The 13,893-nt window shown below is 35.5% G+C and overlaps 1 protein-coding gene across 2 annotated transcripts in view; it reads left to right on the top strand.

The window, feature by feature from the left end:
- Positions 1–13,893, top strand: part of NEGR1 (neuronal growth regulator 1) — an 813,801-nt gene that overhangs the window by 535,632 nt on the left and 264,276 nt on the right. For both annotated transcript variants that reach the window (XM_077905038.1, XM_077905039.1), the window contains exon 4: positions 5,423–5,554. In XM_077905038.1, the coding sequence (XP_077761164.1) occupies positions 5,423–5,554 (132 nt within the window). The remainder of the gene's footprint in view (positions 1–5,422; positions 5,555–13,893) is intronic.

The raw sequence follows: 13,893 nt of genomic DNA, 5'->3' as shown, positions 1-13,893 counted from the left end.
TATAGATATCTGTGGTATTTTTTTGTCACGGCGTTTCTTCTGTTTCAAACTCTGCATGATTGTATGTGACATATCAGAATTCCAGTCTTTCTTTGCTCAACTCAACAATATCATTGGGCTCAGGGAGGCGAAAATTGCCTCTGGAGAGTAAGTTACAGAGATCAATTGTAGGGCTCACCTTGCTTGCTTCAGGGGTCACAGTCTTGTGCCGCCTGTTGTCCAATGTCTGAAACGAGTTGTTTTATATAGTTTATCCGTTTCTCTTGGCTTATGGCAAGGAGGTAGGTTTGATCTTTATTCCCAAATGTAACTGGGAGCAGAATTCCAGGGTTCTCTTTAAAATATAATATTTTAAAATATTCAATATTTAAAATATTCAATATGTTAGACTCTTCTACTTCTAGCACTGTAATTATTCTTTAAGTTAAGGGGAAAACATAGTTCTTCAGAGGCATACAAGGTCTTCCACGACATGAATGCTCTGGCCTGACCAAATTTTTCTTTTTTCTTTTTTCTTGAAGTTATACCAGCACAATTATGACAGCATAATAGTATCTATATTTACTTCAAATATACTTAACACTTTACTGAAATTGCCTGCTTATACTTTTGTTTCCATTGTAAACTATTGGCTCTTTGAAATGGAAACAGTTTTGTTCCCTGGTCAGTGATCTTGGCTCAATTAATGTCATTTGAATGGAAGGAAAGAAGCCAGGCAGGCAGGAAGGAAATGATTGTGAGCTGACTTAAGAACTTTCCTTCATTAATGTCTGGTGGACTATTATATATGGGTAACAAAACCAATCAAAATGCTGAGCTTTTTATTTACTGGTTGCTTTTGTTTGCTTCTGAAACCTCTGTTGCAATCATTTCAGTAGGTGGCTTCCACAATTTTATTTGCCCATACACCTTCCTCTCATTGCTCTCACTTCTGTGCTCTAACAACACTTCTTCAAATCACCTGCTAGGTTTGTAGTACATTCTCCTGAAAAGCATTTGCTTCCAAAATAACGTCTTAATTAAATTTATTTTTCTGAGCTTCACTCATATTTTTCAGAGGTATTAATGAACTCAGCAACTTTATCAGTTCAACCACACATTTTCTTTTCCTGCTGTCTTTGAAAATTATAGGCAAATCACAATGTGTATGTGTGAAGTAACTGCAAGTTTAATGAACAAATCTAGTGGGTGGAATAATGGCCCCCAGAGATGTCCACATCCCAATCCCTGGAAGCTGTGACTATGTTACCTCACATGATAAAGAGATTTTGTAGATGTGATTAAAATTAAGAACTAAATATGAGAAGATTATCTTGCATTAGGCCCAAATGAATCACATGAGTTCTTAAAAGTAGAAGAGGATCTTTCAGAGAGATACACCTGGAGAAGAAGCCCTGAAGATTCAAAGTGGGAAAGGACTTAACCTACCATTTACTGGCTTGGAAGATGAAAGAAGGAGCTATGAGGCAAGGAATGAGGGGAACCACTAGAAGCTAGACATGGCCTTCCACCAAGGAAATGAGGTTCTCAGTATCATAGCAGCAAGAAACTTAATTCTCCCAATGACCTGAATGAGCAAATGAGCTTCCAGAAAGGAATCCTGTGCTGCTGACACTTTGATTTTATTTCAAGGAGGCCCTGTTTGAGTTCTATATTGTTTCTGTAACAAATCACTACAAAGTTAGTAGCTTAAAACACTTCTGCTTTATACTTTAGAGTTCAGAAATCTGATACTGGTCTCACTGGATTAAAAGGAAAGTATTGACAGGCTGTGTTCTTTTTTTAAGCTCTGGAGGAGAATCAATTTTTTGCTGTCAGCTGAGGGCCATTCCCACTTTCCAGAGGACACAGCTTTCCTTGGCTTGTGTTCCACTTTCTCCATCTTCCTCACATCTTACTGACCCACTCTTCCACACGCTACACTTAAAAACTTATGATTAGACTGAGCTCTCCATTATCGTCTATCACAAGGTACTTTAGACATTTGCAAAGTCCTTTTTTCCATGAAAGTCACAGACTACAAATATTTGGACATTAATATCTTTGGAGGACACTTTATTCCAGTTACCATGGACCTGTTCTGGACTTCTGACTTACAGAAATATAAGCTGGTAAATTTATATGATTTTAAACGAGCAAATTTATGGTCATTTGTTATGGCATCTTGGAAAACTAAGAATTCCGATATTCAATTACTATCCATATAGTGATTTATAGTTGTAAAAGCAAGGATTACATATATATGGTCTAATTTAGTTCTTACAGTGAATAAACATTTTCATTATTGCCATATTCAAATGAGAAAACTAATACAGCATTTCAATGGCATATAAATCAGGCATGTAAGTTTTGGAATTCTGACTTTCATATCTGTCACTGGGTCCATTAACAAAATATCTAACTGCTTTAACCATATAGAGTCTTATTCTATATAATGGAATACCTGATGCATTTACCTAAGGTTAACTGATGAATTCGCAATGAAAAGCACTTATTGGGGCACCTGGGTGACTCAGTCACTTAAGTGTTCAACTCTTGATTTTGGCTCTGGTCATGATCCCAGAGATGTGAGATTGAGTCCAGCATCAGGCTCCGCACTCAGTGGGGAGTCTGCTTGAGAGTCTCTCTCTTCTTCTGCCTCTCCTCCTACTTACACTCTCTCTAAAATAAAGGAACAAATTAAAAAAAAAAAAAAAGAAAAAAAAAAGCATTTATCATGGTACCTTACACATAATAAGGAATCAATAAAAATAAACATTATTTTTATTTATTGATGCCATGGGTAATAATTGTTTGAAGAAGAAAGCTAATCTCTAATGAAATGTCATATTTTCTGGACTATCATGTAATTTTTCTTTAATGATAGAGTCAACAAATGTGCATAGAGCCCATATTAAACATGGAATAAGATGTAGCCTTTATTATCACAGAATTTTTTTAAAGATGTATTTATTTATTTAGGAAAGAGAGCATGGACACATAAGCTGGGAGAGGGGCAGGAGAAGAGGGGGAGACTCTCAAGCAGACTCCCTGCTGAGCATGAAATCTAGCACCAGGCTTGATCTCAGAACTCTGAGATCATGGCCTGAGCTGAAACCAAGAGTCTAAAGCTTAACTGACTGAGCCACCCAGGCATCCCTATATCACAATATCTATAGTATAACAGAAAGACGAGTATTTTTTAAGTCAGTAATAATAATAGTGAATGTGTCTGTGCCACATAACATTAGTGCAGGCTTTTTGGTTTTATTTTTCAAAGTATGTAACATGGAGCTACGAGACTGAATAGTCATGAAATAAAGAAAGGTTCCTCTGTGCAGATATTGCTTAATCATACCTGTGAGATGAGAAGAAGTTATCAGGGAGAACTGAAGGATAAAGAATCCAGGCAGCAGAAAGAGGAATATATAAAGAGAAAGCAGCCTATGAGGATCTATCTCAGCCTGTGATCCCTATCAGAAACTCAAAGTTAAAAGCTATCTTTCAATGCTGCTTTAGAGCAATAATATATATATACACACACACCTCCATATCCATCCCCCAGGGACATTCAATAGATACGAAATAGGAATGTTCATGTGACATTGTAATACTGAAAATAAATTAGACCCTAATAAATTTATTTTTACAAAGTTTCCCATTTTTTTTACCCTTTCACACATGACTCTTCATTTTTAACTACATTTTTTACTCCATTTTTACTTCATTTTCAACTATTTTTTTCAACTAGGTGATTTAATCCTGATATATCAATTTTACCCATACTTTAATTTTCATTTGATATCTCCTGACTTTATAATTCAAGTTACACTTTAAGAATTCTTGGATGTGAAGAAGGATTTTGTCCTCCCTATATTTCACTAGTTTTTACAGACACTAGTAAGCCTAGATAATCTTCATTATAAGGGTGAAAATAAGATAAAAAAGAAGGAAACAGTAGAAAATCAATATTATATTAGTATCAGGAGTCAGATAAGGGTATTAGGTTGAGCAAAGGAAATAGTTATAAAATCATATTTTAAGAATCTGAATTTAAGGACAATTGCTGCTTTTGTAAGCTCACCTCTGTGTACCTGAAATAGTGTCTCAGCCACCTATCATCTTGGAAGTATAACCTCCTTGTCCACAATGTAGGAGCAGCTAGTCAAATGGAGAAATAGCGTAGTCATCTATATTCTAAACACTCCAGGTATCAATTAATGAAGTCAAAGCTACCTGAGGACAAACAGTGTGGTGACTAGCATTGGCCCAGACAAGAGAGCCCACAGGAAAAATATTTTTTTGTTGCTGACAAAGATTTTAGATTTGGAGCACTGTAACTAAATTTCATTTTGCTTTATTCATATACAATGAAATCCTCTTACAAGCTTTCTAACTTCTACAGCATTACAGTAGGTTTGGCAAGAGAGTAAGATGAAAACAAAAATAAGGTCGACTTTTCAAAATATGCCATTTAATGGAATCATTGTGTCATTTTCCAGTTCTCTTTGGTATGCATTGAAATGTGATTTTTCAAGACTTGGTTAAGGAGGGAGAAGAGCCACTCCCCCTGGAAAGTCACATAGGCCCATTCTTTCTCCATAGCTCTGATGATCAGGATCCTTCCTGCCTGAGGAGTCTCTGCTTCCAAATAAGTAAAAATTCTATTCAGAAAAGAATCTTTATTTAAAAATTTTGTTCATTTGCAACTATTTTTTTTCATCTGTGATTATGTCTTTATGTTTTTACTCTAGTGCTATTTTTTTGGTCAAAAAAAGAATATTTTCCCTGGAATATTAAAAACTAAGGACAATTTCATTTTTATAACCACTTAACTTTTAGTCTGAGAACGATATTTTTTTCCAGAAGCTTACTGGATCAGTTATATATAGTAAATACAGTGTGCCTCTCTTAAAAAATTAATGACTTTGGGAGCTGAAATGCGGCAATGGTTTCATGTAGCTCTATCCTCTTATCAAGCCATCTGGCTTGAAACCTTGAGAATGAGCATGAGATTTTCCCAAAAGAAAAGCAACATTTAGTTAGGTTAAGTGTCAACTTGCTAGCTTACACTGTATAAAAGTCAATATGTACCAAGCCATATTAGTGAGTTTCATCTATACTGCGAGAAGGTTGTTGAACTCAATTACAGAAATGTGCAGAGCTCTATTTGATGTGTGACGAGGTTAGGAGACCACAATCAATTAAAAAGAACACATGTATATCCTGTTCTGGGGAAACGGTTGTTATAGTATCCCTTGTTCAGTTTCTGCTTTTTTCTCTGACTTTTCCTCTGAACATAGGAGAACAAAGGGTTTAATAATTCCCCAGTTTCATTTGAGATTGTTTTGTCAGCAGTACCTAATAGGAAGACATGAGATTGTTATTTTATTTGAATGAAGCCTCAGGCGGCTACCATTAAACATACTTTTCTTTCTTGTAGCAAAACCATTTGAAAATGGACAATATTTGGACATCTATGGAATTACAAGGGACCAGGCCGGAGAATATGAATGCAGTGCGGAAAATGATGTGTCATTCCCAGACGTGAAAAAAGTAAAAGTTGTCGTAAACTGTAAGTCCTGGAACCTTTTATCAACATAACTGTAGAGGAAAGGTGAACATCTGAAATATACTGTCTGAATTTGTGTTGCTGTGTTTTGAGAGGTGCTCTTATTGACAAAGACCCCCTATTGACAGTGAAAGTGTGTACATGTTGGAATTTTGATCACATTGTTTTATGTTACATCAGTTGTCCCAAGTAATCCCAGAATAATTCAGTTTGATGTGCAAATGGAAACATTTCCAATATCACTGTAGTCCGCGGCATTCTAAACTGTGGTATCTTTATCTCTAGAGCACTATAGGCACATGGCATTTCCTTTGTTCTCATGGGTTTCACGTGGAGTATATTCTGATTAAATTTAAGTGTGAAACTCCCAGTCAAACCTGATGGAAATTAAGTATGCTGGTCTGTACTCAAAGAGAAAAGCTGTTGCTGTGACAGTTTTATTCCTTGGGTTATTCAATTCTATTTAGTCAGAAAAATATTGAGAAAATTAATAAAGAATTTTTCCAGGAGCATCATTATTAGGAAGTTAGAATAATAAGAGATACCTGCAGAACTACCAACGTTACACCCTCTCTCAATGTACCTCAAACACTGATGAAAGATATTTTTCACTAACATCTTATTTTATATCTGATGATCCCACTAGCAATGAATGAAATAGTCTGTACTTTTCAAAAATGCCTCCTTATTAGTCTTTCATAAGTTTTCATATTAATGTATTCAAATAAGATACTTTTAGGATAACAGTATTTTACCAAAACTGTTTATAAACTAAAGATTCCTATTTCTTCATTCACTTAGATATCTTTCTGTATATGGCCATTGCTAATAATATACATATCATTAGAAGAAGGAATCATTCCAAATATATCCCAAAATGTTTAAACCAAGTAGTTTTTTTTTTCGTACTAATATGAATCTTTCAATTTCATGGGCCAAAAATTAACTATCAAAACACACCTGGCAGTTGAATGTCTGCCAGGGCAAATCACTGCCATCAACTAACATTTGTCAGTGACTTATCTATGTATTTGGGGTTGAACTATCTCTTTGAGACTCAAGGGGCAGTTTCCAGTTTCTCATATTCTGTAGACAAAGTTAGCAAATTGACCCAAAAAGCTCAACAGAAATGGAAAAATCAACTCTACTAAATCAGAATCTATGGGGTATATGACCTGGAAATTTGCATTTATAGTAAGTTTCTACTGATTCGCAGGATGCATGTTGCAGAGGGCCACCGCTCATTCCTCTGGAACACTCTGAAATAAGAGATAATAAGCAAGTAAAAATTCCTGATTTTTTAATCCAGAACTGTATTTATCTGAATATGAGCCTACTGGTTTTATTGTTAGAAGGTTGGAAAAAGGGCAGCCCGGGTGGCTCAGCAGTTTAGTGCTGCCTTCAGCCCAGGGCATGATCCTGGAGTCCAGGGATCGAGTCCCACGTCGGGCTCCCTGCATGGAGCCTGCTTCTCCCTCTGCCTGTGTCTCTGCCGCTCTCTCTCTCTGTGTCTCTCATGAATGAATAAATAATTTTAAAAAAAAAGGTTGGAAAAAGATATAAAGAAGTAATATTTTTAGTAGGGAACACTAAGAAATGAAAAGGAGAGTCAAACTGTCAGATCAGCAAGGCCCCTCACCCAGTAATGGAGTCCCTCCAGCCCCCAGACTCAATACGTCTTTAAAAGGATGTCTCTAAAGGGGATAGACTTGAAGACCCAGCTGTTGTATGGATTCTCCTGGACCCATACTCCGTGTATAACCTACACTTTCCCTTGTATTCACACTTTCTCTTTCATCCTTTTATCCTTCTGTCTTTAATTCATTGTCACTTATCATTTAATCAGATCCTCTTTTTTCCTGGAGAAGTGGGAACCTTAGACAAAAAAAGTCAACTCAGGAGGCAGACATGGGGAGAGGAACTAAATTAAAAGAAAATAGACCAACCCAATGAGTCATCATCTAAAGGATAAGAGTGGAGAAGAGAATCTACTTACAAACCAGAAACCGGGGAAGAAAATGGCAAGAAATGTGAAAGATCTGCCACTATTTCATGGATGCTGGCAGAAAGCAGAGACAAAGGGTAGTTTATTACTCATAGTAATAGCAGTAGCCAGAGTATCATCATCTTTTGCATCAGTTCCCCAAACTCCACTTACTACAGGGTGACATGATGAGGGCCAGCTGACACCTATACACACCATGGGTCTGTGTCCTAAGCTCCTTGAATTTAGGAAACCTATTTTTTTTTAACAATGGCACCAAGCAAACCTGCCCTTTGCTGCAGAGGGAGAATTTATCTTTATTATTATACTGGACTGTAACGTGCTCTTTGCTCCAGAGATAGAACTTCTGTATTTCAAGACTGTTTCCTATGCAAACATTCTCAAAAAGATAGTCAAGAACAAAAGCAAGCATTCAGTGTTTCAGCTTCCAAGACGTGCATAAATAGGAGAAAGTTATGGAGAAATTGTCTTTTGATACAGGACAGGAGCAAAAAAGTTTGAAGGAGAGCCTAGAGATATTCCATCAGCTGGAAAGGGTGCTTCAGTGGCTTTTGTAGGGTTCCAGACACCTAAGAATAGGTAGGAAAGAAGACTTTGTTAATTGACTTTCATTTAAGAAGGAAAACAGGAAGGAAAAGATGAAAAGTTTAAAAAAAAAAAAAGTTAAGAAGGTGCTTTTTAAATGATAACTACAGGGGCACCTGGGTGGCTTAGTCAGTTGAGCCTAGAACTCTTGACTTCAGCTCAGGTTATGATCTCAGGGCAGGCTCCAGGTGCAGCAGGGAACCGGCTTGGGATTCTTTCTTCCTCTTCCTCTGCCCCTCCATGCTCTCTCTCTCTCTCTCTCTCTCATTCTCTTGCTCTTAAATAAATAAATAAATAAATAAATAAATAAATAAATAAATAATCTTTAAAAAAAATAAATTATACCTCCAGGCTATCTTTTTAAAGAATTTTCAGTTAGATAAAGTATGGTCATAAATGGAAATATCAGTGCCCACATAACATTAACATAGCTCACATCTTTTAAAAAAATAAACCCACCAGAACTTTTTAATGATTTTAAACAGTATTGTCTTCTGTTGCTTCCCAAATTATACCTCTGATAGCTCACCTTTCCCTAAATGTGCTATAAAGAATTGGGTTTAATACTGATTGATTAACTAGATTCATACCTATGGAATCAATATTTTATGTAAGAGATGAGTTGTGTTCAGATTTCTGGTCAAGACCTAAATTTTGCCTTAGTTTGGAATGGTTAGGTCACACATATACCAGCGATTTCTAAGCCGTGTAGGTGTGTAAGTGTATGCCTATATATGTTCCTGGTTATGAGGAGGTTTGGAAAGTGTTAATTTTGTGAATTTGTCCCTTTAAAAGTCAAAAATTGGGCACTATCTATGGATTTCACTGAGCTGATTTCCCAAAGGAAATTAGCCAAAGCCTACTGAATAAACTTTAGTTTGTCAAATCCCAAAATTGAGCACAGTGGTCTATGTTACCAGCACAGAACTGCACATCTCCTGATAACCTGAAGATTCCCTGAAGATAGAATCATGCCAAGCCGAAGGCAGAGCTTCTTTTCACTGTTATTAATCAATATGATGTGCATATAGAATTGCAGTAGCTTTGTGAGTTATAATTTGAAGAGAAACTTTGTCCCTTTTCCCAGGTGGGGTTCAAGATGAAATGTAATAAATTTTCATAAGCTCTGGTAGATTCAGTTATGCGGTAAGTTAATTTGAGAAAGGGATTTAGGTTCTCTTCAAGTTAGAAATGTTTAATATTTTACTATTTATCTAAAATGTCTGCCCTATTTAATACACACACACACACACACACACATACATGCATGTGTCTAAAAACCACACACATACAATAAATAACATATTTGCCACATACTTTGTACCTATAGTACTTTGATGTGGATTTCTATCCAATTTAATTAATCAGCGATATAGTGAAATCACTAGGATAAACTTATTTGATACAGATTGAATGAGGTGGTTGCTTGAGTAAATCAGCATATTTTGAGTTATTTACAGAAAGGCTTACTATAGATAGGAAGAAATCTATAGGATAGGAGGATTCTATGCAAAAGCTTGTTTCTGAGTAGGGAGATTTTGTGGGTGATTATTCTCCTTACCTTTATGTGTATTTTCTCTTACTCTTTTATATATACATGTAAAGTTATATACATATGTATATATAAAAATTTCTGTGTGTAAACATATTCACATCTACATACATACATACGGTAAGTATGTGTACATATTTCTTGTCAAATTGAAAAACAAACGAAAATAATAAAAAAGAAGTTGTGACCTTTATCATAGCCGGACCCTGAGAGATTTAAAAAGCACATACACACACCAAACAAGAAAGAACAAATTTAAACTGGTTGATTAGCTAAGCCAGAGGGAGCTAGTGGATTAAATTTGAACAGATTCTGTTTTTAATTGCATCCATATTCTATTCCTAGAAGCAGCCTAGAAGAGTCTAGTCTCATAATTTTAATTGTTAATTAAAAATAGAAGAGTGGATGAGTTTCAGAAAGCTCATATATTCAACTGAGGTGGGAAAGACGCAAACCGGTGAAGATCTGGTTCAGAAAGAAGACACCAGAGTCTAGAAAATCAGCAATGCTAACTCATTGGAAGCCAAAGCTAGAATCTGGAAAATTTAGAAAGTATCACAGACTAATAAAGGACTGTAGATCTCTATAGGGAAGCGGAATCCCAGATATTAGAAATCAGGAAAGCCTGTAAGACCTAGCCCTTTGAGATGATGCTGTCAGAGGAAGGGGGTAGAGTTCTCCTCTGCTCTTGTGACAAGCTGTTTGTTCTACACCCTATTTATGTATATTCTTTCAGTTAATGGTAACTGTTTGGGAAATAGTGGGCCTTACGGTCAGAGATTACTTACTTGAATACCCGTTGTCTCATTTACTGAATTTTCAGGGAAACCACATCACCTCTCTGAGTCTCAATTTTCAATTCTGTAACTTAGGGCAATAGTACGTAATTTTCACGGTTTGGGTAAGGGTAAGGGTTACATGAAATGATGGACATATATGGTGTCTGGCTCACTGCAGGCAATTGAAAAAAAAATCTCTCTCTCTCTCTTTCTCTGTCTCTCCTTGTATATATTTACTCTAGAATGCAAGCTCTATGTAGTAAGCGATTTTCCTTTCCTTTTACAATGATGTGTTCTTATCATATAGACTAGCACCTGGTCCATGGGAGACACCCAAAAAAGTAGTCTTTGATTGAATGAATTACTAAAAAGATTAGTGTTCTCCTAGTGAATCATTCTACTAGACATAAGAAAAAAAAATACTATATTTGCTCCATGATTACATTTTTTCTCCCAAGATAGTAAGTAAATAGATGTTGAGTAATTTACTTTCAATACAGATTTTTAACCAAATTTTTCAGTGATAACTTGACATTTATATAGTGCTTTCACCCAAAAAGAGGAAACACTAATTCCATTTTTTTATACCTAAGAAAACTGAGGTTCAAGGAGATTAAAACATTTAATAACGTCCCTTCTTTTCAAGAACAAAACAGACATGAACAAAAGAAGGTTAATTAACCAGAAAAAATAGAGGGTCAACTGGATTAAGGTAAAAAGAGGTCTCAACATTACTTCAATTTTCACTGATGACAGTCAGATTTTATATTGATTATTTTATTTGGTATCAGGAATTACTTTGCACACACAATTTCTAGTAAAATAGAATTGAATATTCTTCCTATGGTCAAACAGTAAAGATATTTTTGGGTGTACTGTGAACTAAGTTTTCATCCAATAAATCATAGGCACATATTTGTGCATTATTTTGCATCTTATACATATTCATTTATGCAAATGTGCACTTTATCTTCCAATATAACTAGCTCCAAACATGTGGGAAAGAATGTACCAATTAGTGTAACTTAGTACAATTGTATCAAAGCTTGAAATGAGGGGCCACTGGGGAGACAGAGGAGGAGGCTTTCTAGGGAAATGACCAGTTTTTTTTAGTCTATTCACAAGTTTTCTCCAAAACCTTGGAAGTTGGACAGACATCTCAGATTTAGGATTATAAGAAATTGTAGATGACAGACAAGAACATATCACCTCAAATAAAGAGAAATCCCAATTCAGAGTTGGAATGTGTAAGATACTATTGCAGGACCAGAAGAAAAATGAGTATTATTTGAATTCATAATTATCACATTAGCTTTTATTTCTGGTCCATTTTATGCTTCTACCTTTACTTTACATTTGCCTCATCTTTCACATTTGCTTATGATTTAGGCCACTGGCCTATACTTTATATTTTATTACAAGCTGATTAACATTTATCTGAAATAAGGCAGATATAAAAAATGCATACTGTTGTCTGTTCAATAAAGTACTAGTTCATATGCCATTTCTAGAGTAATAATGAAGCACTGCAATAAACCTGCATTTATATATGTATTTATTTACCTATTTACTTATTACTTACCATGACACTATCGAGGTTTTAGGGCCTATGATACTGATCTCCAAGGAAAGGAGAAAGACAAGAGAGATACATAGAATAGTGTGGCAAGTGCTTTGATAAACCATCACTAAGTACTACACAAGGATATCAGAAGAGCTCCAGATACAGCCTTGGGGAATCATGGAAGGCTTCTAAGAGGCCTTGACCCTGACGGAATAAAATTGAGTTTGGCAGATTTTTTTTTTTTAAGAAAATCAAGAAAAAGGGAGTCTCACATGAAAGCAGCAGCATTTGCTTAGCCCCGTAGGAGTCAGGGACAAGGCACTGCTTGGACTGTTGCTGCAGTGAGCTGGAGGAGACCAAAAAAGAGACCATAAAGGGGGGCAGGTACCTAAGAGGCTAGAAGGCAGGGCACCATTAAGTAAGAGTTCATGGATTTTCATAGGCAGTTATAGATGCAGCTTCACAATCAAAGAATAGCTATGAGATGATGGAACTATTCAGAGATACATCTAAATACTAAGAGATGCAATGAAATACTTTTATTTCCTACACCTATGGGGTACACTTCAATGATTTCCATTTTGTTACGGAGAGGGCAAAATAAAGGCTTAAAATGATATCAACTCTAGCTAACGGAGGTCTGAGGAGCTAAGAAATTTGAAAGGAAAAATCCCTACATGTATTGGACATTGAATATCAGAAACATATGGATAATCACCCAGAAAATATATATATTTTTTAAATTTTTTCAGAAAACATATTTTTAAATAAAACATTTCTCCTCGATAGACTATAGAAACCTAACAATTAAACCTGTTCTTTTCACCTTGGGATTTCCATGGCATAAGAAGTTCAGATTTAATTTATGGTTTATATAATTCCTCAGTTGAAGTAAAACTGTGTTATTAAACATGCAGTTAAGGAATACACAATTTCTTCTATTGAAGGAGACATAATTGGTCCTTTGTTTTAAATCTTAGACATACACTTCAATTAATGACTAGTGTGCCAAGACTATTTTTACTTAATGAGGCTATTTTTACTTAATGAGTATGCTTCCCAATTTAACTTAAATGTGTCCTCCCATACTTTTATCTTAGTGCTGAGAGTTTTAGTGTTAAGGGTCTCTGAGTGATCTTTTACCCTTTCGTTCATGGAAAATCAAAACGCATCTACGGTAAGCAAGTGTGCATATTTTTATTGTTCCTCTTTTTCATGAAAGCGAAAAATGGAACAATGTCCTTGCATTGAGCAAACACATGAGTGAAACTTTCTGCTAGATGAGAGTCTGTTTTGTTTTGTTATTTCTAAGTTGACATTTATCAGTTCAAAATATATACTTGTGTCTGTGTGTGTGTGTATATATAAAGCAAAAGCAATGTTTCATGTGTATATACATAAAACAATAGGTATAATAAGAGATTGACTATCAGCCAGTAGTAAGAAAGCAGTTTCTTAACAGGATGAAAATGCTTTAGGTTGAAAATGATACCATGCCAGACTGATGGAAAGTGGTGGCGATCCGGAAAGGAACAATTATGTGTACTTCCCTGACTCACTCATCCAGATTCATGCCCTAGGAAGACCCCTAAGGCAAAACTCTGAGGACTACAGGGTGGCCTTTTCAGAATATATTCTTCAAACTGATCGTGAAAGTTCAAACTTTGCACAAACCTACAGTGTATATAGACCTATATTTATTTAAATCCAACATTATCAGTGTACTTCCTCATGAGCATGCATCTCAAACAAAATAATATGTAATTCAATTATTTTTAACCAAACACAGAGAGCCATTCATAGAATGGGAACAATTGTAAATTAGGGTTTTGGGGTCAATTTTCCCTGTCATTAGGA

This window comes from Canis aureus, chromosome 8 (genome assembly GCF_053574225.1).
Source record: "Canis aureus isolate CA01 chromosome 8, VMU_Caureus_v.1.0, whole genome shotgun sequence".
Lineage (NCBI taxonomy): Eukaryota > Metazoa > Chordata > Mammalia > Carnivora > Canidae > Canis > Canis aureus.
Note: the sequence above shows the minus strand (reverse complement) of the source record. Positions and strands in the feature narration are given on the sequence as shown.